The sequence below is a fragment of the Cygnus olor genome, chromosome 4 (genome assembly GCF_009769625.2).
Source record: "Cygnus olor isolate bCygOlo1 chromosome 4, bCygOlo1.pri.v2, whole genome shotgun sequence".
Lineage (NCBI taxonomy): Eukaryota > Metazoa > Chordata > Aves > Anseriformes > Anatidae > Cygnus > Cygnus olor.
This window is the reverse complement of record NC_049172.1, coordinates 75056591-75075142: the sequence shown is the minus strand read 5'-3', so window position 1 is coordinate 75075142 and position 18552 is coordinate 75056591. Positions and strand designations below refer to the sequence as shown.

Sequence of the window (18552 nt, the reverse complement as noted above, 5' to 3'; positions counted from 1 at the left end):
CTAACATGACTTTTTGGATTTACACCAGGTATTATTGGAAACAACAAGGCTATAGGAAAATACATCACAACTATGATCTTTCTGTATTTTGCCTGCCTCCTTCCATCTATTGCATTTGGGTCCCTCAATGATGAAAACACCCGAGGAGCTATTGGTAAGTTTATCCTTTTTGTGCATCTCTTTTTAGGATCCCGTGTATTCCAGCTGGGTGGTTCCGGTCACTCAAAGTTTTGATTGCTTTTCTTTGCAGGCTAAAACACCACTGGAGGTTTTTTTTCTAACTTAGGCTCAGGAGTTTTTCTCACAAGACAAGCAGTTGAACGCTTTGGGCAGCATCTTCAGACTCTGATGGATAGAGATATATTCTACCATATTTTTAAATAATGCTTGCTTTATAACTATGCCATTACCTGCACATCCTTCCCCTAGGACAAGCTCCCATGCTTTTGATCTGAATTTGATTGCCAGTATCCAAACCACTGGTATAGTGGATGATGATTTGCTTTGTTCCAGCTGGGGCCATGAAGCAGTTCCTGCTGCTATTGCAGTTCATTAAATTCGTAGCTGAAATCTTGTCCTGAAGGTCTCCTGAATGAAACTTGATGGCATCCTAAATTATTGTGCAGTTGGACTCAATCTTTGTAGGCCCCTTCTTGAACTATTTTATTAATACAAGTTTGCCAGCAAAGGGTCTTTTCATATTTTCACAAAGTCTTACCTCTATATGTTCTAAATATTCTCTGTGAATTCAGTGTTCATTGGTTAGAAAAATGTTTTTCCATCCTTCCCAATTTTTCATAGATGTGCAGAAGACAATCGTTGGCCAGTGTATCGGAGGGCTGCTTTATGCGCTCTTTTCGGGGCAACCTCTAGTTGTACTCCTAACTACGGCTCCTTTAGCACTCTACATTAATGGTAAGCCTGTTAAATGTGTATGTTGGGGCCTGATGTGATTGCAGTTGGTGGAAAGGGACTTTGTATGAGAACCTTGCAAACCCTGTTAGTGCTCTTGTTGTGTTTTTCTTAAACCAATTTTAAAGGGATGCTGTTGGTGCTGAGAGAAAAGGAATTTGATTCATGTTTAGTTAAAGGAACTTGGTTTCTAATGGAATCATCTTGCACAGAAAACATTTTGAGAATAAGCATTTCTGCTCCAAGGAGGAAATCTTTTTGTCAGATGGTTTTCTCAGGGAGCTACATTTAATCGTGTTGAAGCTAAGAGGCCAGTAGCAAGGGTTCTTTGGTCTGAAAGAGTGATAAGTAGCTTTCCAGTTACAGCTGTGAGATACTGAGCTAGAAGTGTAAAGGAGCAAACTCAATCTGCGTCTTTAGAAGTGATCAGATGGGCTAGCTCCAACTAGCTTGAAAGGTTTAAGACATTTAAAGGTTTGAGGTTTTAGTTCATTGAGGTGACTGATTAAGCATGGCACAAAAACATGAGTTCCCTTGCTCAACAGTACCTGAAATGTCAGTGAGAGCAAATTCCAAGGGCTGATTCTGTGGCCTTGATTCTTAGGGGAAAGATGCTTTGAGGAGTGTGGGAGAATGTTTTTCATGTGCTTCTCCCTGTTTACAATGGAGGGGGAGATGGGAAGAAATTTAGTTTGCCCAAAGTTTGTATGGGGAGTGTAAGAACAGGGTTTTAATGGTGTCCACTATAGGTGTGGTTAGGCTGTCTTGAAAGGGGTTCTCTTTCTCATCAAGCAGATGAGAATCTTGGGGTGGTGATGACAGGAGCTTAATCTGACATGTAAATGCTTCAATTCTGCAGTCATCCGAGGAATCTGTGATGACTACAACTTGGATTTCAGTGCTTTCTATGCCTGGATTGGACTGTGGAACAGCTTTTTCCTCGTGATGTACTCCCTCTTTAATTTCAGTCTTCTGATGAAGCTCTTTAAAAGGTAGCTGTTTTCAAGAAGTCATGTTTTGATCAGATTATTCAGCAAATGGAAAAATTATACATTGTACAAGCTCCTTAATTACAAACTTGCTGCAAAATGTATTTTGTGAGATGAGGCTAGTATCATTTTGGCTTATTGTTCCAGCTTGAAAGAAGCTTTTAAAGATTCACTGTTTTTTTCCTGAGTTGGAGTCTAACTAAAATTGGTATATTTTCATGTAAATGCATGAATATGCTTATTTCTTTTGAATGAAGTTGAATGCAGACTCTGGTAATGTCTATATTAATTCATGGAATTTTTTCCACAGGTCAACAGAAGAAATAATTGCACTTTTTATATCAATCACGTTTGTGCTTGATGCCTTCAAAGGCATTATTAAAGGTAAGTCTTGCAATGATACTCTTCAGTCCAGATTTCTGCTTTGCTTCATTGTCAAAGGGAAATATGAGGCTGCAAATATGCATGACGCTTGTTCCATGTTCTTTCAGGGTCTTCGGGAAAAGATCCAAGTGTTTGAGACATAAGCAGCTCTGTGTCAGCAGTTTACATGGATATGCAGAATTTCTATTGTCTCTAATTTCAGTTAGCTGAGATAGGATTAGGTTTTTAACTTACCAAAAGGAGAAACCATTATTAATGTTGCTGTCAGTCTTCCTCTGATATCACTCTTTTTGAATGATCCTAGCAAAAAGCGTGATTTACATGCAGTGCATCTAGACCTTTCCTGTCCACATTATTAAACTACATGGATGGAAGTAGTTAGTGTCCATTCTTATGAGCTGACACCCTTCTCCCTTAATGGCAACTTAAAAACTGCAGTGCATTCTAAAGTGCTGCTAAAGCTATTCTGCCTTTTCCACACATGTGCTCCCCGTTTCTGGGTTAACTCCTGGATGTGGACCAATGAGTAGCCTTCAGGTTTAACACATTTCTCTAGCACCTTTCTTTGTGATCAGGATTGGCAGGAGGTTTTTGTGAAGGTAAAAGTCATTAACAGAAATTACACATGGATGACAGTCTTTCTGTTCATCCCAACAAGGAACTGGACAAGTCTACATTCAATGTTTTGATTGATTGTCCAGTGGCCCCAAATTTGGGCCTATCCCCTTGAAATCCTTCAAGATGAACCTAACCACACTATGCACATGACGTGATTTCAAGGTCCTTATGCTTGGCTCCTCATAGTATCTTGTGTGTGAGGAGAACACCTTCAAAGAAGAGTCTTGATACTGCAAAGGAATTTGGAGCAAGACATTTCCTGGCTTTATTGGGAATCCTTAACTTGGCTCCATGGGCACATGCTTTGATTGTGCAATCAGTGTCTTCTCTGCAGAACACCTGCCTCTTTCAAATATCTTGCACAAGCAAAGCCTGGTGAAAGAGAAGCTGCTCTGGGGTGCTTTGCTTTCTCCTTGCTCAACATGCAGCTGTGTTTTACTTGAAGTGTCTTGTTAGTGCCCTGTTTTAGAGACATGGAACAGCCTCCCTGTGGCACTGAGCAGTTGAATACTGTTGAATAACTAGCAAATGTTTGCAGTGTTTCTGTAGCAGAGCGCTGATTCCCTGTAACAAGGGCATGGGATGCAAGTTAAAGGTGCAGAAAGCATCCTTTCATCTTTGCTGCCAAACTTTCAGGAATATGTAAGTAGTACTTCAGTGGGGACAGCAGAGGAGGCTGGAAGCTAATCAGTGTAATTGGTAAGCTAGAGTAATTCTCCCTTGAACTTGGGAAGGGCTGAGTTTATAGGAAAATGGCAATAAAATCAAGCCAGTGCTCTGCTCATTTGTCAGCTCCTATTGGCTTGAGCTGCATCTGAGGGTGTTTAGTGCACCAACAAAAGAGATCTCATGTCCAGCCAGGTTCCCAGGTGTAGAGGGGCAGTGATGCTGGCAGTCAGACTTTATCTTTAACCCTCTCAGTACTCATATTTAAACAGATGACACCAGCACAGCTCAGCCACGGGCTTGTCTTTTCCTCTTCTGCTCCCATTTTGTAGCAGGCAGTGATGCTGCTGCCATCCACCCTTCACACTCAAAACTTGGGTTGAACAGTTAAGTAGGAGGAAGAAGCTGGTCCTGGTAATGGCTAGTTAGCTGACAGGGGCTTTTGGGCATGCTTAGAGTTGAAGGATATGTTTCTTTTGCTCACATATGTTTTCCTCGATCTGTTCATAGCCTCATTTTTTGCAAGGTACCCATACATATGCAGGAAAGAAGGGGGGAGGGATGTGATACTGTACAGAGAGAAATTGGGCTGCGTGTCAGAGCCATCCCGGTGACACTTTGTTTTCGGCGTGTGGCCCAGCCACCGAAGCTGTATTTGTTTGATCTTGACATCTGCACTCTGCAGGAAACAGCGACAAACTGGCTGAAGCAAATAACACAAGTTAATGTTGTTGGAAGGAACTTGAGCGTGTGCTAGGCTTCAGGATGGCTCTGTTTCAGTAAGAGCACCACCTGCTTTGCTCTGAGCAGGGGCAGCAAGATTCACTTAGCTTTTTGTTATCTAAACAAACCAATGCCAAAATCTGCAGCAGTTTAGTATTTTATAGCAAATCATGGTACAGGACAAAGGCCTCCCACTACTGTATTAACACATTCTGAGCGTAGTAAACAAAATAAGTCAAGCTTTTCCTATGTATCAGGGTTGAGATGTCGTCAGCCCTTAAAATATTACTGTGGTTGTAGCTATATGTGGTAAACTGAGAAAATCCCCAAGACCCAACACAAAATAACTTGGATCTTGACTCCAAACCTGATTAGAGGTGTTCAAATGCATCCTGTGTATTTGCAGAGCTGTATGTGCTTTTTATGCTTAGTAATTGTGCATGTTTCTGGGACTTAGTAATGGTTAGGATCAGCTGAGACAGACAACAGGCTTGTAGCCCTGGCCAGCTGCTGATCCCCGGGAAATACCCCCATAATTGTTTTTATGTCAAGAGTGTCCTTTAATGTTCAGAGCCGGAAACAGCGAGTCCTCCAGCAACCTGTTTGATGCTGGCGTGTGGGTCGTGACAGTGTCCTGTGCCTCAGTTTACCTATTTGTAAAGCAGGTGTGGGTGTCCTGCCTGGGCTGGACACAGCTGCGAGGATGGAGAGAGGAAATGACAGCAGAGCCTCTTCCGCAGCATGCGATGCACAAGTACAGGGTGCTGATGGAGGTCGTAACGGGATCACTCCTTGGGGGAAGCTTTCTCATGCTTAAAAGTGTAATGATCTCCTCATTTCTGGCTGCTGCTGGGAGCAGTTTGAAAGGTTAAAGCTTGAACTGCAAGCTTTTTTCTGTGATGTTTACGCTTACAAATGTTTTGAATGTGAAGTAACCGGTCTTTTCTCCTGTGGCCTTCGTGTCCTGTTGGACCGTGCTGTTGAATGCCTGCCTCAGTTCTTTTTTAAAAATAAAAGTGGTACAAAGAAGGCTGTAACTGCTGTTCAAATGGCAGCAGGGCTTAACATGAGGCATCTTAGATTGAGATGAGCTCTAAACCAGCAGTAACCCAAACTGCTTCAGCCAAATCCAAGGTGGTTACAAATACCAGTTGTGCTTTGCAAGAATGCTTAAGGGTTGTTTTGGTCTCCTTTCAAATGCTTAGAATTTGTTTTGCCTGTTTTCCCTGTAGCTGCTGCAGATGGAAAAGCTGAGCTGCTTGGGGTTTTCAGAAATTGGATTTTTATTATTTGAGGGGGTGCGGGGTGGAGAATGTTATGAAGAACATTATAGCCTGAGTTTCATTGATGTATTTCTGTTTAAAGGGGATGGTCTTGCCTGAATCTTTTGAGTTTCCTTCTGCAAAGCCTGAAGGAATATTTTTGTTTAAAGTAAAGAAAGGCAGAGGGTGTAAATTTCTGACATGGTGGTTTCCATCCTCCTGTATCTCCCTGTTGGTGTGGGGAAGAGTGGGTGTTGACTTGCAGTCACACAACATGGGAGTAGCAAGGCTGCAAAACCTAACTTCTAGTAACTCCTACTTCATGGTTTTACACGTTCCTTGTGACACCTCAGGTTCTTGCTCCAAAAAGAGGTGAAACCACCCCACCACCACGTTTATGTGCTTGGAGCCAGCCAGTGCCATAGGAATGGCAACATGACTTGTCTAAATGCTCAAAAGCAAGAGTGCATTTACAACGGTTAATTACTTGTATAAATGACTCTTAACTGAGCTAATCTAATACATTTATGGACAATTCCAGAGGCATTACCGTTTCACTTGTACAGGTTTACTTCAGATGCTCTATAACTCTATTTCAATTTGCAGTGTGAATTTAAATGTTCTGCCAGATTTTGCATATTGTCAACACTTATCTTTAAATCTGGACCAGCCCTGGAGGAAAAGTAATTACTGTGCATTGTGCAGTCCTTTTAAGGATCCAGGCAGTCTGTCTGCTCTTAATTTTTTCAGAGATCCTGATGTAATTTTCTAGCAGTCTGCTGAAAGTAGGTGTCTGTTTTATGCTTAAGAGCAGTAATTCCAATGCTAGGAATAAAATATAATTAGCACTGTAAGCACTTACATACTTCCATACCTGTTGATTTAGATCAGTGTAATTTTTATCTGGCAAAAGAAGTGAAAATTTTGTGAAGTGCTGGCTTCATGAGAGAAGCAGCTCTCCTGATTTCTTTTCACTGGTTTGAGGGGTAGAGCTATAAACCTGGTGAAGCGTAATGTTAATGCTGCATGATCAAGCAAGAACGAACCACATTATTTTACTTGCTTTGATTGTCACAAACCTATCCTAATGCTTGCCTGTTGGTTGTTTGTACAGTTTTTAAGAAATATTACTACCATGGGCGCACAGGAGACAGTTACTTGGAAAAAGCACGAACTGATGCTATTCCAAGCCTCGGCATCAATACCACCTTCTTGATGAATTCATCAGTGAGCAGATCCATGTCCCTAGAGAATCAAACAGGCACGCATGATGTGCATTATGGACGTGAAACTGCCGTCCTTAGTCTCATGTTGATGTTGGGTACCCTTTGGCTTGGTCATACGCTCTATCAGTTTAAGAAAAGGTGAGTTACTTTAGTCTTAGAGCTCAGACTATTGATTATTTCATATTATCTATGAGGAATTGCTAATGATTTTGTGACCCAGGGAAATCAGGCGGAACTCTTCCATTAGCAGCTGTGGAAGCCAAAGCCAGAGATGAGCTTGGCTGGCCACCTGGAAAATGTTAGAGCAGAACAAAATGTTCGGTCACTGGATGATGCCCTTCCGTATTTGGTTTGGCGTCGCAAGTGATTTTTTGGAAAGCTTTGGGTGAATCATGTATTTTGTATTTTGTGTTTGGAACTCTTGTAACTCATCAAATAAGCATTGAACCATTTTGGGGGGGGGGGTAAAATCCCTGATGGTGTAGGACAGCCTACTGGGAAGGTACCTTCAGTGTAGTCTTGGAAGTCAAATGGCTACCTCTAACATGGGTTTTAATCCCGTTGCCTTTAAAGACTCTTGGAAATGCTTGAGTAAGCAGTTAAACTGATGTGGAAATTAGATGCCAATTGGTGCTGCAGGACTGCCTTGTATCTTAGTTTCTTGTTTCCTTCTGGGTTTTGCTCGTATATTCATCAACCATCAAAGGCGATAGATTCCAGAGGATTTAGGCTGAATTGAAGACTAATTCTTTGCTCCAATCATCTCTGTAGAATGGCAAGATTGGACTGAATTTCCATTTGTTAGTGTTAATGCTGTCTGGATTGAGCAATTGTCCCTTCAGTGTGGTGTTGATAGAAGTCTTTTTGTCTTTAAATTGCAGCCCATATCTGCATGCAAGAGTCCGTGAAATTCTGTCCGACTGTGCCTTACCAATTTCAGTTCTGACTTTTTCTGTTGTGGGTTCCTATATCTTCAAGGAAATTGAAAGTAAGTTATATTTTTATTCTCTGAAATACTGGGGGAAGCTTTTTAGGGTGTGTAAGAGGAATTAAATCCCGGGAAGGCTTTGCTATTTAAAAAAGGCAGTTTTCCCATGTAATATTACGAATCCTGTGTGCTGCTAACCCAGCAGCTCTGATTTCATCAATATCAATTTAATTCATTCAAAACAGGGCTGAGTAAAGTTTTTTCTCTAGATAAATCACTTCAGCCTGTCTTTTCATCTCAATGTAATTTAAAGTGTGTATCTCTTACAATAAAGGGAATCAACAATTTCTGGCAAAGAACAAAGGACAGTAATTAGCAGGCAGGAACTGTTGTTGCCAGTTGTGCAGACGTAGAGTTGATGATCCCAGTCTGTCCTCTTTGTCTCCACTTTACGTTTTCCTAATTTAGGTGAAATGGTGCAGAGCATCTGGGCAGTTTTAAGTTACATGAGGAAATCTAAAAATGATACACCATTCATTGGCCAAAGAGATCAGCTTTTCCATATCAGGAAGTGATAATGGGGACAGGAATTGCATTGTCCTGTGGTGACGTGAATGGGTGATGTGAGGAAATGTATGGAAACAAATAAGAAATGACTCTTCTGTGATGACCATTCCATCCAGTTGTGGCCATGTGTAATTTATCCCTACTGATGGATTACTTCTACTGGCAGAAAGTAGAGGCACAGATTGTTGCATGTGGGAAAGTTTTTTAAAATGCTTGCTCAGTTGATTAACTGAGCAGGAGGAATCTACAGTTAGAAATGAGGATTTCTGATCTAAGAATGCTTCGCATCTTTGGAAAATAAGCCTCCCTTTTTTGTTTCAAACATAATGTCTCCCTAGAACTAGCCATAACCTATCAAGTAGGATGGTGGCCAAGCTTTGAGGAGGGAAGAAAAACTGAACTAAAGTAGCTAGATGGGCCTTCTGGCTCCAACATGCCGGTGTGTCACAACCAGTTCTTTGTTGGTTCCCTGTAGTGTGGGTAAAAAAAAAAATAATAAAACTTGAGTCCTTGTAGATGGTTGGTCAAGAAAGTGCATCCTAACATCACTCCCCTCCTCTTTCCAGTGTCTAAATTTAACTACAACCCATCTGAGAGCTTGTTTGTGCTGGCCCCAGTCCAGTCCCTCTCCATTGGGTCGGTGATGAGTGCAATGGGGCTGGGGTTCCTCCTCTCAATGCTCTTCTTCATAGAGCAGAACATCGTGGCATCGCTCACAAATGCCCCGGAGAACAGGTAATGCTTTCGGCGTGCCTCTCCTGTTATGGAGGTGCGTTCTCAAGCCTCTTCCTAGCACTGCTGTAGGTCAATGGGATCTCAGCTAACGAGCTGTTATTTGTTGTTGTAGCACTATGTTCTCCACCTTGCTGTTCAATTAAACTCCTCTCCGTTCAGGCTATCTTTGGGAAAGCTACCAGAATATTGGAAAACATTCAGGGAATGTTCTGACAGAACTTGTCATCACCATCCCCAAAACCCAATATTGGAGTGGTGAATCAAAAATTCAAAGCATCAGTGACCTTACCACCTCAGCCCATTTCTTCTTTGCTCTGTGAACATTATATAGATATTTGGTATGTTTTGAGATTTATGGATGTACCAACAGATGTTTAGGGAGCGTCTGACCCTCGGGGAAATGTACACTGCTCTTGCAGTAGAGGGAACTCCTTGAAAAGGAAGAGTGACCTGGACAAATGTCATAGTACCATACGCTGCAGTTGAAATTAAGAGAAGAAGAGTTTGAAGCTATTAAACTCTATTAGAGAATGTAGAAGTGAGGTAAAACATATCTATTGTAGTTTCATTTTTATCTGGTAGGTCTGATTTATGCATAAACTTGAGTAGAGATGTTACATTATTAGAATATTCCCTTTGTTTTTTCTGCGAACTGCAATCAGATGATCTCAAGAGTGAATGTGTATGACTTCTTTTTCAGGGAAACTACCATGGATTTTTCCGCTAATGTAGTGTGTGGGAGGGTTTTCTCCTTGCATGGCACATTAGCATTCTCCATGTTACAGCTGGAGTGGCACTGAATTGTGGCAGGCAGAAAAGACAAGCTCAAATTCAGTTATGCTAATCTGATTTTGTTTGACCATTTCTTTTTCCTCATCTTGATTATATCCCCTTTTAGTTAGATATCCCCTTTTAGTTAGTGTTGCGTACATCTGTAATGTAAGTGGGTCATCTTTTTCCTAGAATGGGGTTTTCTCAAACTTTGGTGTTTTCCTCTACAGTGTTTTTAAGGAGTGTAAAACATTCTTTGTAGTTCTGGAGTGTTTTTCATAGCATTGTATATAAGGCAGAGCTTATGCTGATCAGGTATCAGGGCATGGGTTTGTAGAGGGAGAAAAAATAGAACTTGACAGCTTGTGTTTGTGGTGCCATCACAGAATAAAAATTCCATCGCCTATCCCAGCCAAACAGAGAACATGTTTTTGGTGTCTTACCAAATGTAGTGATTTTTCCCTGTAGAATAAACAGGGAAAATATTCTTGCCTGAAAGTACACTGATGTGCTTTGCCAAAGAATAATCAAAGCAAGCGTATGGGACAGTCTAAGGAATAATGGGCTGTTTGAGCAGTGTGAAGATAACCCAGGATAAGGCACCTAGAGCTGTTGTGTGCATCTTGACCTAGACAGATGCTCAGTGGAGCCCACCCATTGTTCAAAGCGTACATATACCTTGTAGTGCTGCAAGACTGAGACAAGTATTCCAAGGGGACTAAAATGATGCTGGTATTAGACATTTGGCCTTTGTACATAGAAAAACCTCTGAAAACAGCAGCCAGGACAATCAAATGATAGCCCTGGGGAAGCTGGGAGATGCCTTTTCTCTGAGAAATTTGCACATGGGCAGGGGCCATGCTTTCCAAGTGTAAGCTGAAGCAGGAAGCGTGTACAACCCTACTGAATCCCACCCTTCCTGCCAGCACCTTCCAGCTTCAGAGGCAGTGTAGACATCCATCTGACCTAGTCACCCCGTGGCCTTAGTCTGTGGAGGGGAGCACTTTCACTGAGACAAGTCTTTGTTCCAAAACTGATCCCCACCCAAGATTTCTGCTGCTCAAACGTTGGCATCTGCTGCTGTTTTGAGACAAGGCATGACCCAACAAGGCATGAATCTTCTTGATGTGCTGGGTGGTTTGCTGGCTCCAGGCACCTACTCTCCTAGAGCATCTCAGGTGGTTCCAAGTCTGTAAGGTACTGAACTGAGCCTTACTGGGCTGCATTAAGACACTTTAAAAAGTGTTTGAGCTCATTCTTCCAGTTTCTGGTGTCTGGAGATTGATTCAGCTGATCCTTTGTGTTGTGTAAGGGTGAGCTCAATTGCTGTCTGTGTCCTGGTTCAGCCCAGGGACAGAAACATGGCTATGGACCTTTAACTTGGGTGTCAAAGTTCGAGACCTTTCCCCAGCCTTCATCTAAAATTACTAAAAGCATCTGAGAAATTTGTACCAGATGAGCGTGTTCATGAAGGGGACAAACCTTGCAAAAATTGTGAGGTTAAATGAGGTGCACATTCGCTGTTAGCAGCTGCTCTCTTTGAAGTCCTTGCAAAGTGAATGATGTGGCTGACTCCTTGGTGGAGGCTGCAAATTTCACCCTCACCTAACAAAATTGGTGAACACAAGGTAGCATCCCCAAGTTAGGAGCGTGTCTACTTGGCTGACTACTGAGGAAGAGTTGATGTTTAATACATTTCTCCTATTTTCTTATGCAGTAGTGATAATTGTGGGGGATTACTGTAGTGTACCAAGCATGTGTTCAGCTCCTGGGTCTGCTTGTGGGGAAGGAAGGAGATCAGGGTTAGAAGCAAGGCAGGTGGGAAACTTCAGCATTGCTAGTTTGGCAGCCTGTGCCCAGGTTTCAAACCACTGCCCCTGAGGACTCTGCTAGCAGGTATACTTTATATCTTGAGTGGACTCAGTAATAAATGTAATGGCAAAATGCTGATGTAATTTTTGTGGGCTGTTACTTTTGTGGGTTGCCTTTCTGCTCATTGTTTTTCCAGAAGATGATCGCTTTGAGAGAAAGCTAGCAAGTTTCATTACCATTCGTGTTCAAGTAATGCCTTCTGTAAAGCAGGAGGCGTGTGAAATCACTCTGTGCATGGAAGTGCACTTCGATGTTCAGTGTTCCAGCTCAGATTCAGCCAGAGCAGCCCTGTTACCGTTAGCACCAGGTGTAACATGTCAACACAAACCCATTTCAGGTTGGTGAAGGGAACAGCCTACCACTGGGACCTCCTGCTTGTTGCACTGATCAACACGGGGCTGTCTGTCTTTGGCCTCCCATGGATCCACGCCGCCTTCCCTCACTCCCCGATGCATGTCCGTGCTCTGGCCTATGTAGAGGAGAGGGTTGAAAATGGACACATCTATGAGACGTAAGTAGGAACCACAGAATTATCTTGGATCACTTCACTTTGATCTGTGGTTTCCTTATCCTTTGGGTACAGCAAGATGCATGGTTGGGGAGCTAGCTCTTGTCTTGAGTGTCTTCCAAGATGAGGGTGGAAAGAAAAGCAAACCAAATGAAGCCACTTCTTGCACCATGGCTTTTTACTGTTTTATTCCCCTTCACCAAAGCACTTGTTTTAGGAGAGCCGCAAATATGTGCTCCTATCAGTGGCTGGAAGTAGCCTGAAAGGATTCAGCCTACTCTGGTGTAGATTGTCCTGTGAAAGAGTCAGCCAAGGCCTCTTTTGGTTTTATCCCTGTAGAAAGCTGAGGAGATGCTCTGGCCAGACTTTTCCAGATGTCTTCACCAGAAAAAATCCAGTCTGATTCATTGCATTAGACCTGTCTGGTGGTTATTACAAGGGGTGGGAAAAATGCAGTGTTATTTGAGAGCTCCCATAGAGTCTTCCACCATCTTTTGGAAAGGCTTATTAAATTCTATTGTGTTTTAAGCAAAAACAGCAATGAAACCATGCCTGGGTCATGTCTTTTTCTTTAAGGCAAGTTTTTTTGTCTGAAGTTGTCAAATGCTTTCTTATCAGACACCTATTTAAAAAAAATCCAACTTCTTATGAAACCTCCTCCAAAACAGAGATTATCTGGTCTGCTTGATCTCAGTACATTACACTTGAGTGCTTTTACCTCAGAAGTGGTAATTTCTACTCACATGCCATTAGTTTTAATTATCTCATCTTGGTTTCCATTTTTGGAGTTACTGCTTACCAAAAGTGAGGCTAAGTGGTCATTTATTTCAAGAGGTGGAGTGGGTCTGCCTTTTAATTTCCATTTTGCCTTTATGCTGTTCTTGGTGTCTTCTGGCCCAGCCCCACCTGGCATGGCTGCCTTTCAGATTGCTGATTTCACATGCCACATCCGGAAACTGCTGAGTCCAGCTGCTCCTTGCAGTGCTTTTGCAGTCCTTTCATGGTATATTAGTTCCTGGGATCCTATTTCCATTAGTATTAGTTGCTCTCACAACTATATCTTTGTCTTGAATCAATGCTAAGCCCTACCTCAGGGGGAAAAAATATAAAATTTGAGTTGCTTAAAACAGCTCTGTAGGGTTTTAATCCATGCTGGTGCTCGTGGTGTTCATGTTCTGTTCTGTAATACCTCTGCTCTACGTTTCTGAGATGCAGAAATTATCCTTGGAAACCTATGAGCCAAGCTTCCCTTTTGTCTTCTATTGTTGATTTTTAATACCTGGTGGTTTTTTCTTTTGCCACCCACTGTCTTTATTCTGCACTCGGCTTCTTCCTGACGAAGCCCAGTTACCTGTCTGAATTAAGGACTACCTTCTGCGCTTGTCCCATGCTTTGTCACCCAGTTTCCCCAAAAGACCATGCGAGAACCCTCTCTGGCCATGTTAATGTGAATGTGGCTCCAGCGATTACCCTAAAAAGGGCTGAGGGATGAACTAGTCTCAGAGTGCTCTTGCTCTGCTGGAGGCAAATTGGTACATAAATGAGTGCAATGAACTGGATATAGGGAGTGAAGACAGGAACAAGAGTTTCCTAATCATCTGAACTGCCTTTGAGACCAAAGTTGCTGTTTCTCTGAAAAGCAGTGAGCTATGAACAGGAGGATCTGTGCAACGTTGTCGTATTTTTCGTAGTCAGCTCTGCTGGAAAAGCAAATGTACTGAAGCTCAATTAGAAATCAGGAGTTCTTTGTGTTGGCTCCCCTAGCAGGTTCCTCTCCTCACTGGAATCAAAGCTCTCAGTGAGGACGATGATATAAACAAGAATAAAGATTTATCAAAATGAAAGCAAACTTTTGTCCCCTGTGGAGTAACCACTTGAGCCTGTGAGCTGATCTGGCAATCTGCAAATAGGCTCTCATCCGGCACATGGAGGAGACTGGGAATGGTTAATCCCATGCTAGCCTTATTAAAGGATTCTAGGGAAATGAGCTTGGATTATGCTCTTTAATCTCCATTAATGGCTTCATTTCCATTGCAGTGCAGGCTTTCTGGAACTCTTTCCTCAAGAGCTAAACCAGATTCTGAACACACAGGAGCTGCAGGGTTGCTTCTGTTACTTTAACATGATTGTGTAGATGTCCTTATGCTGGAAATAAGAAAGGTGCCAAAGTTAGCATAAGACCAGCTTGAGGCTCTGAAGTTGAGCTTTAAAGATTTCAAATTTGATAAATTATGAGCAACTTAATCTTCTGATAAGGAGTTCCAGATTACTTTAGTAAGAGGTGACAGAAGTAGTTGCAGAACTTGTATGTGATCAAACACTCCAGTGCTGATTGCTCCATCCCCAAGAGAAGACAGAGGTTCATGGCCTTCAAAAATCCATTACCAAAGGGCTGCTACTCTGGGCTGTTCTGTTCCTGTCCTTTCAGGCTTGCATCTGATTGCAATGTTATGGTTTTGCATTTAACGTTGATCCCAAGCACTTCAGTTTCCATTGCTTCACTCACAAGGAACCCAGCAGATGTATGAGTGCTCTGTTTTCAGGTCACAAGCATCCCCAGAAGTGGGGTTAATTCTTTTCTGAAATGAATAATTCCTCTGTAGTTTGCCTGAAGACAAAGTCAGGGGAACTCTTGCTGTACCTGGACGGCTAAATCAGTTAGTGTATCCCTTCCATTCTGCTTTACGGTGGCACTTGAGAGGCTCATAGTGGTTTTGATAGTGCTAAAGTGGTCTGCCTGCTCCTTATTGTGTTATCAGATTAGTCTGAATTAGCCCCTGCAGTTGCACTTAAAGCTTGCTTTTCTCTCTCATCTCAAGACTTCTGTTCTGTGGTGATACAGGCCTGGAGGCTGTGAAAATGATGCCAAATTATATCCACCGAGCTGATGTCCCAGTTCTTCCAGAGCTGGCAAGAGCAGTTTGCAGATAACAGAGGAAAGAAGTGCTCTGCAGTCCTCTGGCTTCTCTAGGCATGGGCAAGGATGTCTAGACATAAGAGACTTGTAAGAGCATCTGAACAAGTGTGTTTGGAAGGAGGAAACCTGTGGTTTCTGCTGTATAAATATAGCTGGGGAGGAGGAAGAGGGGTTACTTAGAGGTTAATACCTTCTGTGTATCTTTTGTGCATCTTTTGACAATCCTGGATACTGTGTACAATCTGCCCCATTACTCACTAAGGAATTCAAGCGTTGTCCTCGTGACTTTGCTCTGTTAACAATATCTGTTATTCCTTAGGTCTCATGTTAATTCTCCTGTTATCCAAATGCTAAGAGCAAACCTTAGGCTGTTATTTCCCTCTGTCTCTAAATGCAGGTGTGGAAGACTCCTCCTTCCATCCCCTCACAACTTCATTGCATTCTTAAATATATAAACAGTTTGACCTGACCTTACTTAAACGGAAGACTCAAACTTAATATTGAAAGAATTCACTGTGAAGCAATCTTCTTTAGGACAGAAGGGATTATGAAGCGCCAGCAGTACATATTTAAAAAGGGAAATGTGTTTTCATAGATCTTGAGGCTGGCTCTTATGTTAATCCTCAGAGTACTTTGTGTAGGGGGTTAATTCAGGAGGAGGTCTTGCATGCAGGGAATGAGGCCAGTAGATGACACCAAAACAGCCTGTGACAAGAATTTCACCTGATAATAGGGGATTTACTCACTAGCTTATCCACTGAATTGGTGGATTTATCTTCTCAAAAAAAATTACTTTAAGAATCTCCCTTTTCTCTATTTAAGCACTCTTGAGAGATGAGAACTTTATTTCCTCCTATTGTTTCTAATAATTTTTTTCAAACTAAACTGAAATGCTCATAGGTTTAGTGGGAGTGCAAACAAAACAACCTTCCCTCACTCCTAAGTAGGCTCTGAAAGTTGCTGCATGCTTTCCTGTCAGTCTTTTATTCCCATAGAAAAAAATCAATCTGTGGTCTGTCAACTCCAGAAAATTTGCATTAATTAATTACACGTTTTGCATGGTAATAGGCAATTTGCAGCACAACTGCTATAATTCACAGCAGAATTAAACTTCTAGCTCCCTGCATAGTGCTCTCAATATTCCCCTCCATATAAACAAGGAGATCCTCATGTACATCAAAAGTGCTGACTCTCAGGCAGAGTGCAGACCCACTTTTTCTTTCTTACAGGAGGTTCGTTAGTTCCTGTAGAAGTCAATGAGTTTTCTTTTTGGATGGAAGCCAATTGCATATCCATTGGGTAAATCAAGGGAAGGATTAGTGCCCAGAAAGAGGATTCTTGCCTGTTTTCTCACAATGTGCTAAACGGAATTAGCTTAGAGGGCAATTTAGTTCAGGATAGGATCTGTTGGAGCTTTGGAGAAGGGGAATTTGGCGTTTTTCCAGGTGCTCTGTTTGAGTTATGGATTAAGTGCCTGGCCCGGATCCAGCAGAGCTCTGCCTTCTCGGTGTCAGCACGGGGCCAGAAGCGCTGATCTCAGTGCGCTGGAGATGAGTTTCCCTTTCCCGAGTGGTATGTGTCCCGTGCTTACGCTGAGCTGTGAGCCCAAGTAATAAGCTTATGTGGGTATCAGGGTATTATCCTTCTCCCCTAATTCCTGTTTTCATGCTTCTAGGATTGTGAGTGTGAAGGAGACCCGGCTGACAAGTCTAGTGGCCAACTTCTTGGTTGGCCTTTCGCTCCTGCTCCTCCCTTTTCCTCTCCAATGGATCCCGAAACCAGTCCTCTACGGCCTCTTCCTCTACATCGCATTGACTTCCATTGATGGGAACCAGCTCTTTGAGAGGGTGGCCCTCCTGCTCAAAGAACAGGTACACAAAGTGGTGCACCAGCCCTATGGGGTAGAGAAATCATGTTTACAATCCTGGGACCAAGCAGTGTCAGGAGCTAACATGGCATGGGAAGCTGATGGTGTTGGGAATGGGGTTACCTCCAAAGCTCAGGAGGCTGGCTTCTATCTTCAGCCTGCACCTTGCATATTCATTTCATCTTTCTCTGCAAAAAGGGAGTGAAAATTGATGGGTCTGGCTGCCACTGAGATGTGAGCAAAAGGAATCTTTTGCATTGAAGCAGATAAACAAGCAGGAGAATAACAGTGTCAAACAACAAAAGCGGCAAGGTTTTTGTTGGGTAGAAAAAGGTGGTAGCTTAATTGTTCATAGAATTGTACTGCATCTCATGTGTCTCTCAAATTCTGCATAATTTTTTTCTGCATTTTCCCTGCTGTAAAGGCATTTAAGCTTTCCTGTTCAGAGCACTGTCCCAGGTAATCCTGCTCTTCTTAGCCTGCTCCAGAATTGCACTGGAGCACCTTTCTTCAGGAGGCAAAAATGAGTGCATGGATGCAGCTGGGAGAGCTGCTACCTGGGAAGACACCCCCTAAACTCTCTATATAGAGCACAAACAAAATTACATTCAAATGTTACCTTCAAAATAAAGCTGCATGAATTATTGCCCACTGCATGCATGGTGTTTAAGTCTTAAAAACCTCCTGTGGTGTCTGTCAGCTACAGAGTATGTGCAGCTTAAAAAAAAATAAAGATGCATAATGATGACTCTTGATTTCTACAACAAAGCTTCAGGAAAGGTCATTTTTGCCTCATTTTACACTTTTGTTTTGACCTGTGTGAAGCGCCACGAGGTAGGATTTTAGACTCGAAATGGAATGACTTGCATTATTGAAATGCTTCTGATGTGGGATGAAAACAAATCTGGGAGATCTGCTTTCAAGCCATCTGTATTACAAGTGCAAAGAAGGCACCCGTTCGCAGCGTAGGCGGTACCTGGAGCAATAATGAGTTTCCAGCTCACCTTCTTATGTAACAAGGGTCAAGGGCTTAATAAGCCCAACATTTGGCTCTGTACTTCTGCTAATCTTTCTTGATCTGATATTACATCTCAGGTTAAAACTGTGAAATCTGGGTAAAGATTACGATTGTCATGTTGATTTGAGTGGAGATTGAATAGTTACTGATGTATGTGGATTACTACTTCTGGTTTTAATACAAATTATGCGTGGAATTTTCCAAGCTTCAGTTTGGAAAATTAAAAAATATTCTCAAATATGGATCTCCCCCCTCTTCTGGAAACCTTTTAATGAGTCATGGCATAATCTGAAATCCATTGAGCCTGTATCAGTGCCAGCAGACAGTCGCTCATATTCTTCATTGATGTATAGACAGTGAGTCAAAGCTTGTGCTCAGACATGAGCAAGTAACTGTCAGAGGAAACCACGAGTGATATTTAGCTTATTAATGTCACTTTTCCTCTTTCTCAAAAATGAATAGTTGACATCAGTTGAGAAAATCATTACAGTCTGAGTACAGCCTCTTCCAGCACCTCCACAATCTCATCTCCTGCTGTTCCCCTACCAGGGTTCAGCTGGAAAATGGGACCACCAGGACAAGCGTAGTC

At 42.3% G+C, this 18552-nt stretch overlaps 1 protein-coding gene across 8 annotated transcripts in view; it reads left to right on the top strand.

Moving 5' to 3' along the window:
• Nucleotides 1–18552, top strand: part of SLC4A11 (solute carrier family 4 member 11) — a 140563-nt gene that overhangs the window by 111984 nt on the left and 10027 nt on the right. For all 8 annotated transcript variants that reach the window (XM_040555156.1, XM_040555158.1, XM_040555157.1 and 5 more), the window contains 9 exons: nucleotides 29–154; nucleotides 802–915; nucleotides 1772–1904; nucleotides 2212–2285; nucleotides 6669–6918; nucleotides 7662–7768; nucleotides 8842–9010; nucleotides 11991–12164; nucleotides 16754–16949. In XM_040555156.1, coding sequence (XP_040411090.1) covers nucleotides 29–154; nucleotides 802–915; nucleotides 1772–1904; nucleotides 2212–2285; nucleotides 6669–6918; nucleotides 7662–7768; nucleotides 8842–9010; nucleotides 11991–12164; nucleotides 16754–16949 — 1343 coding nt within the window. The remainder of the gene's footprint in view (nucleotides 1–28; nucleotides 155–801; nucleotides 916–1771; nucleotides 1905–2211; nucleotides 2286–6668; nucleotides 6919–7661; nucleotides 7769–8841; nucleotides 9011–11990; nucleotides 12165–16753; nucleotides 16950–18552) is intronic.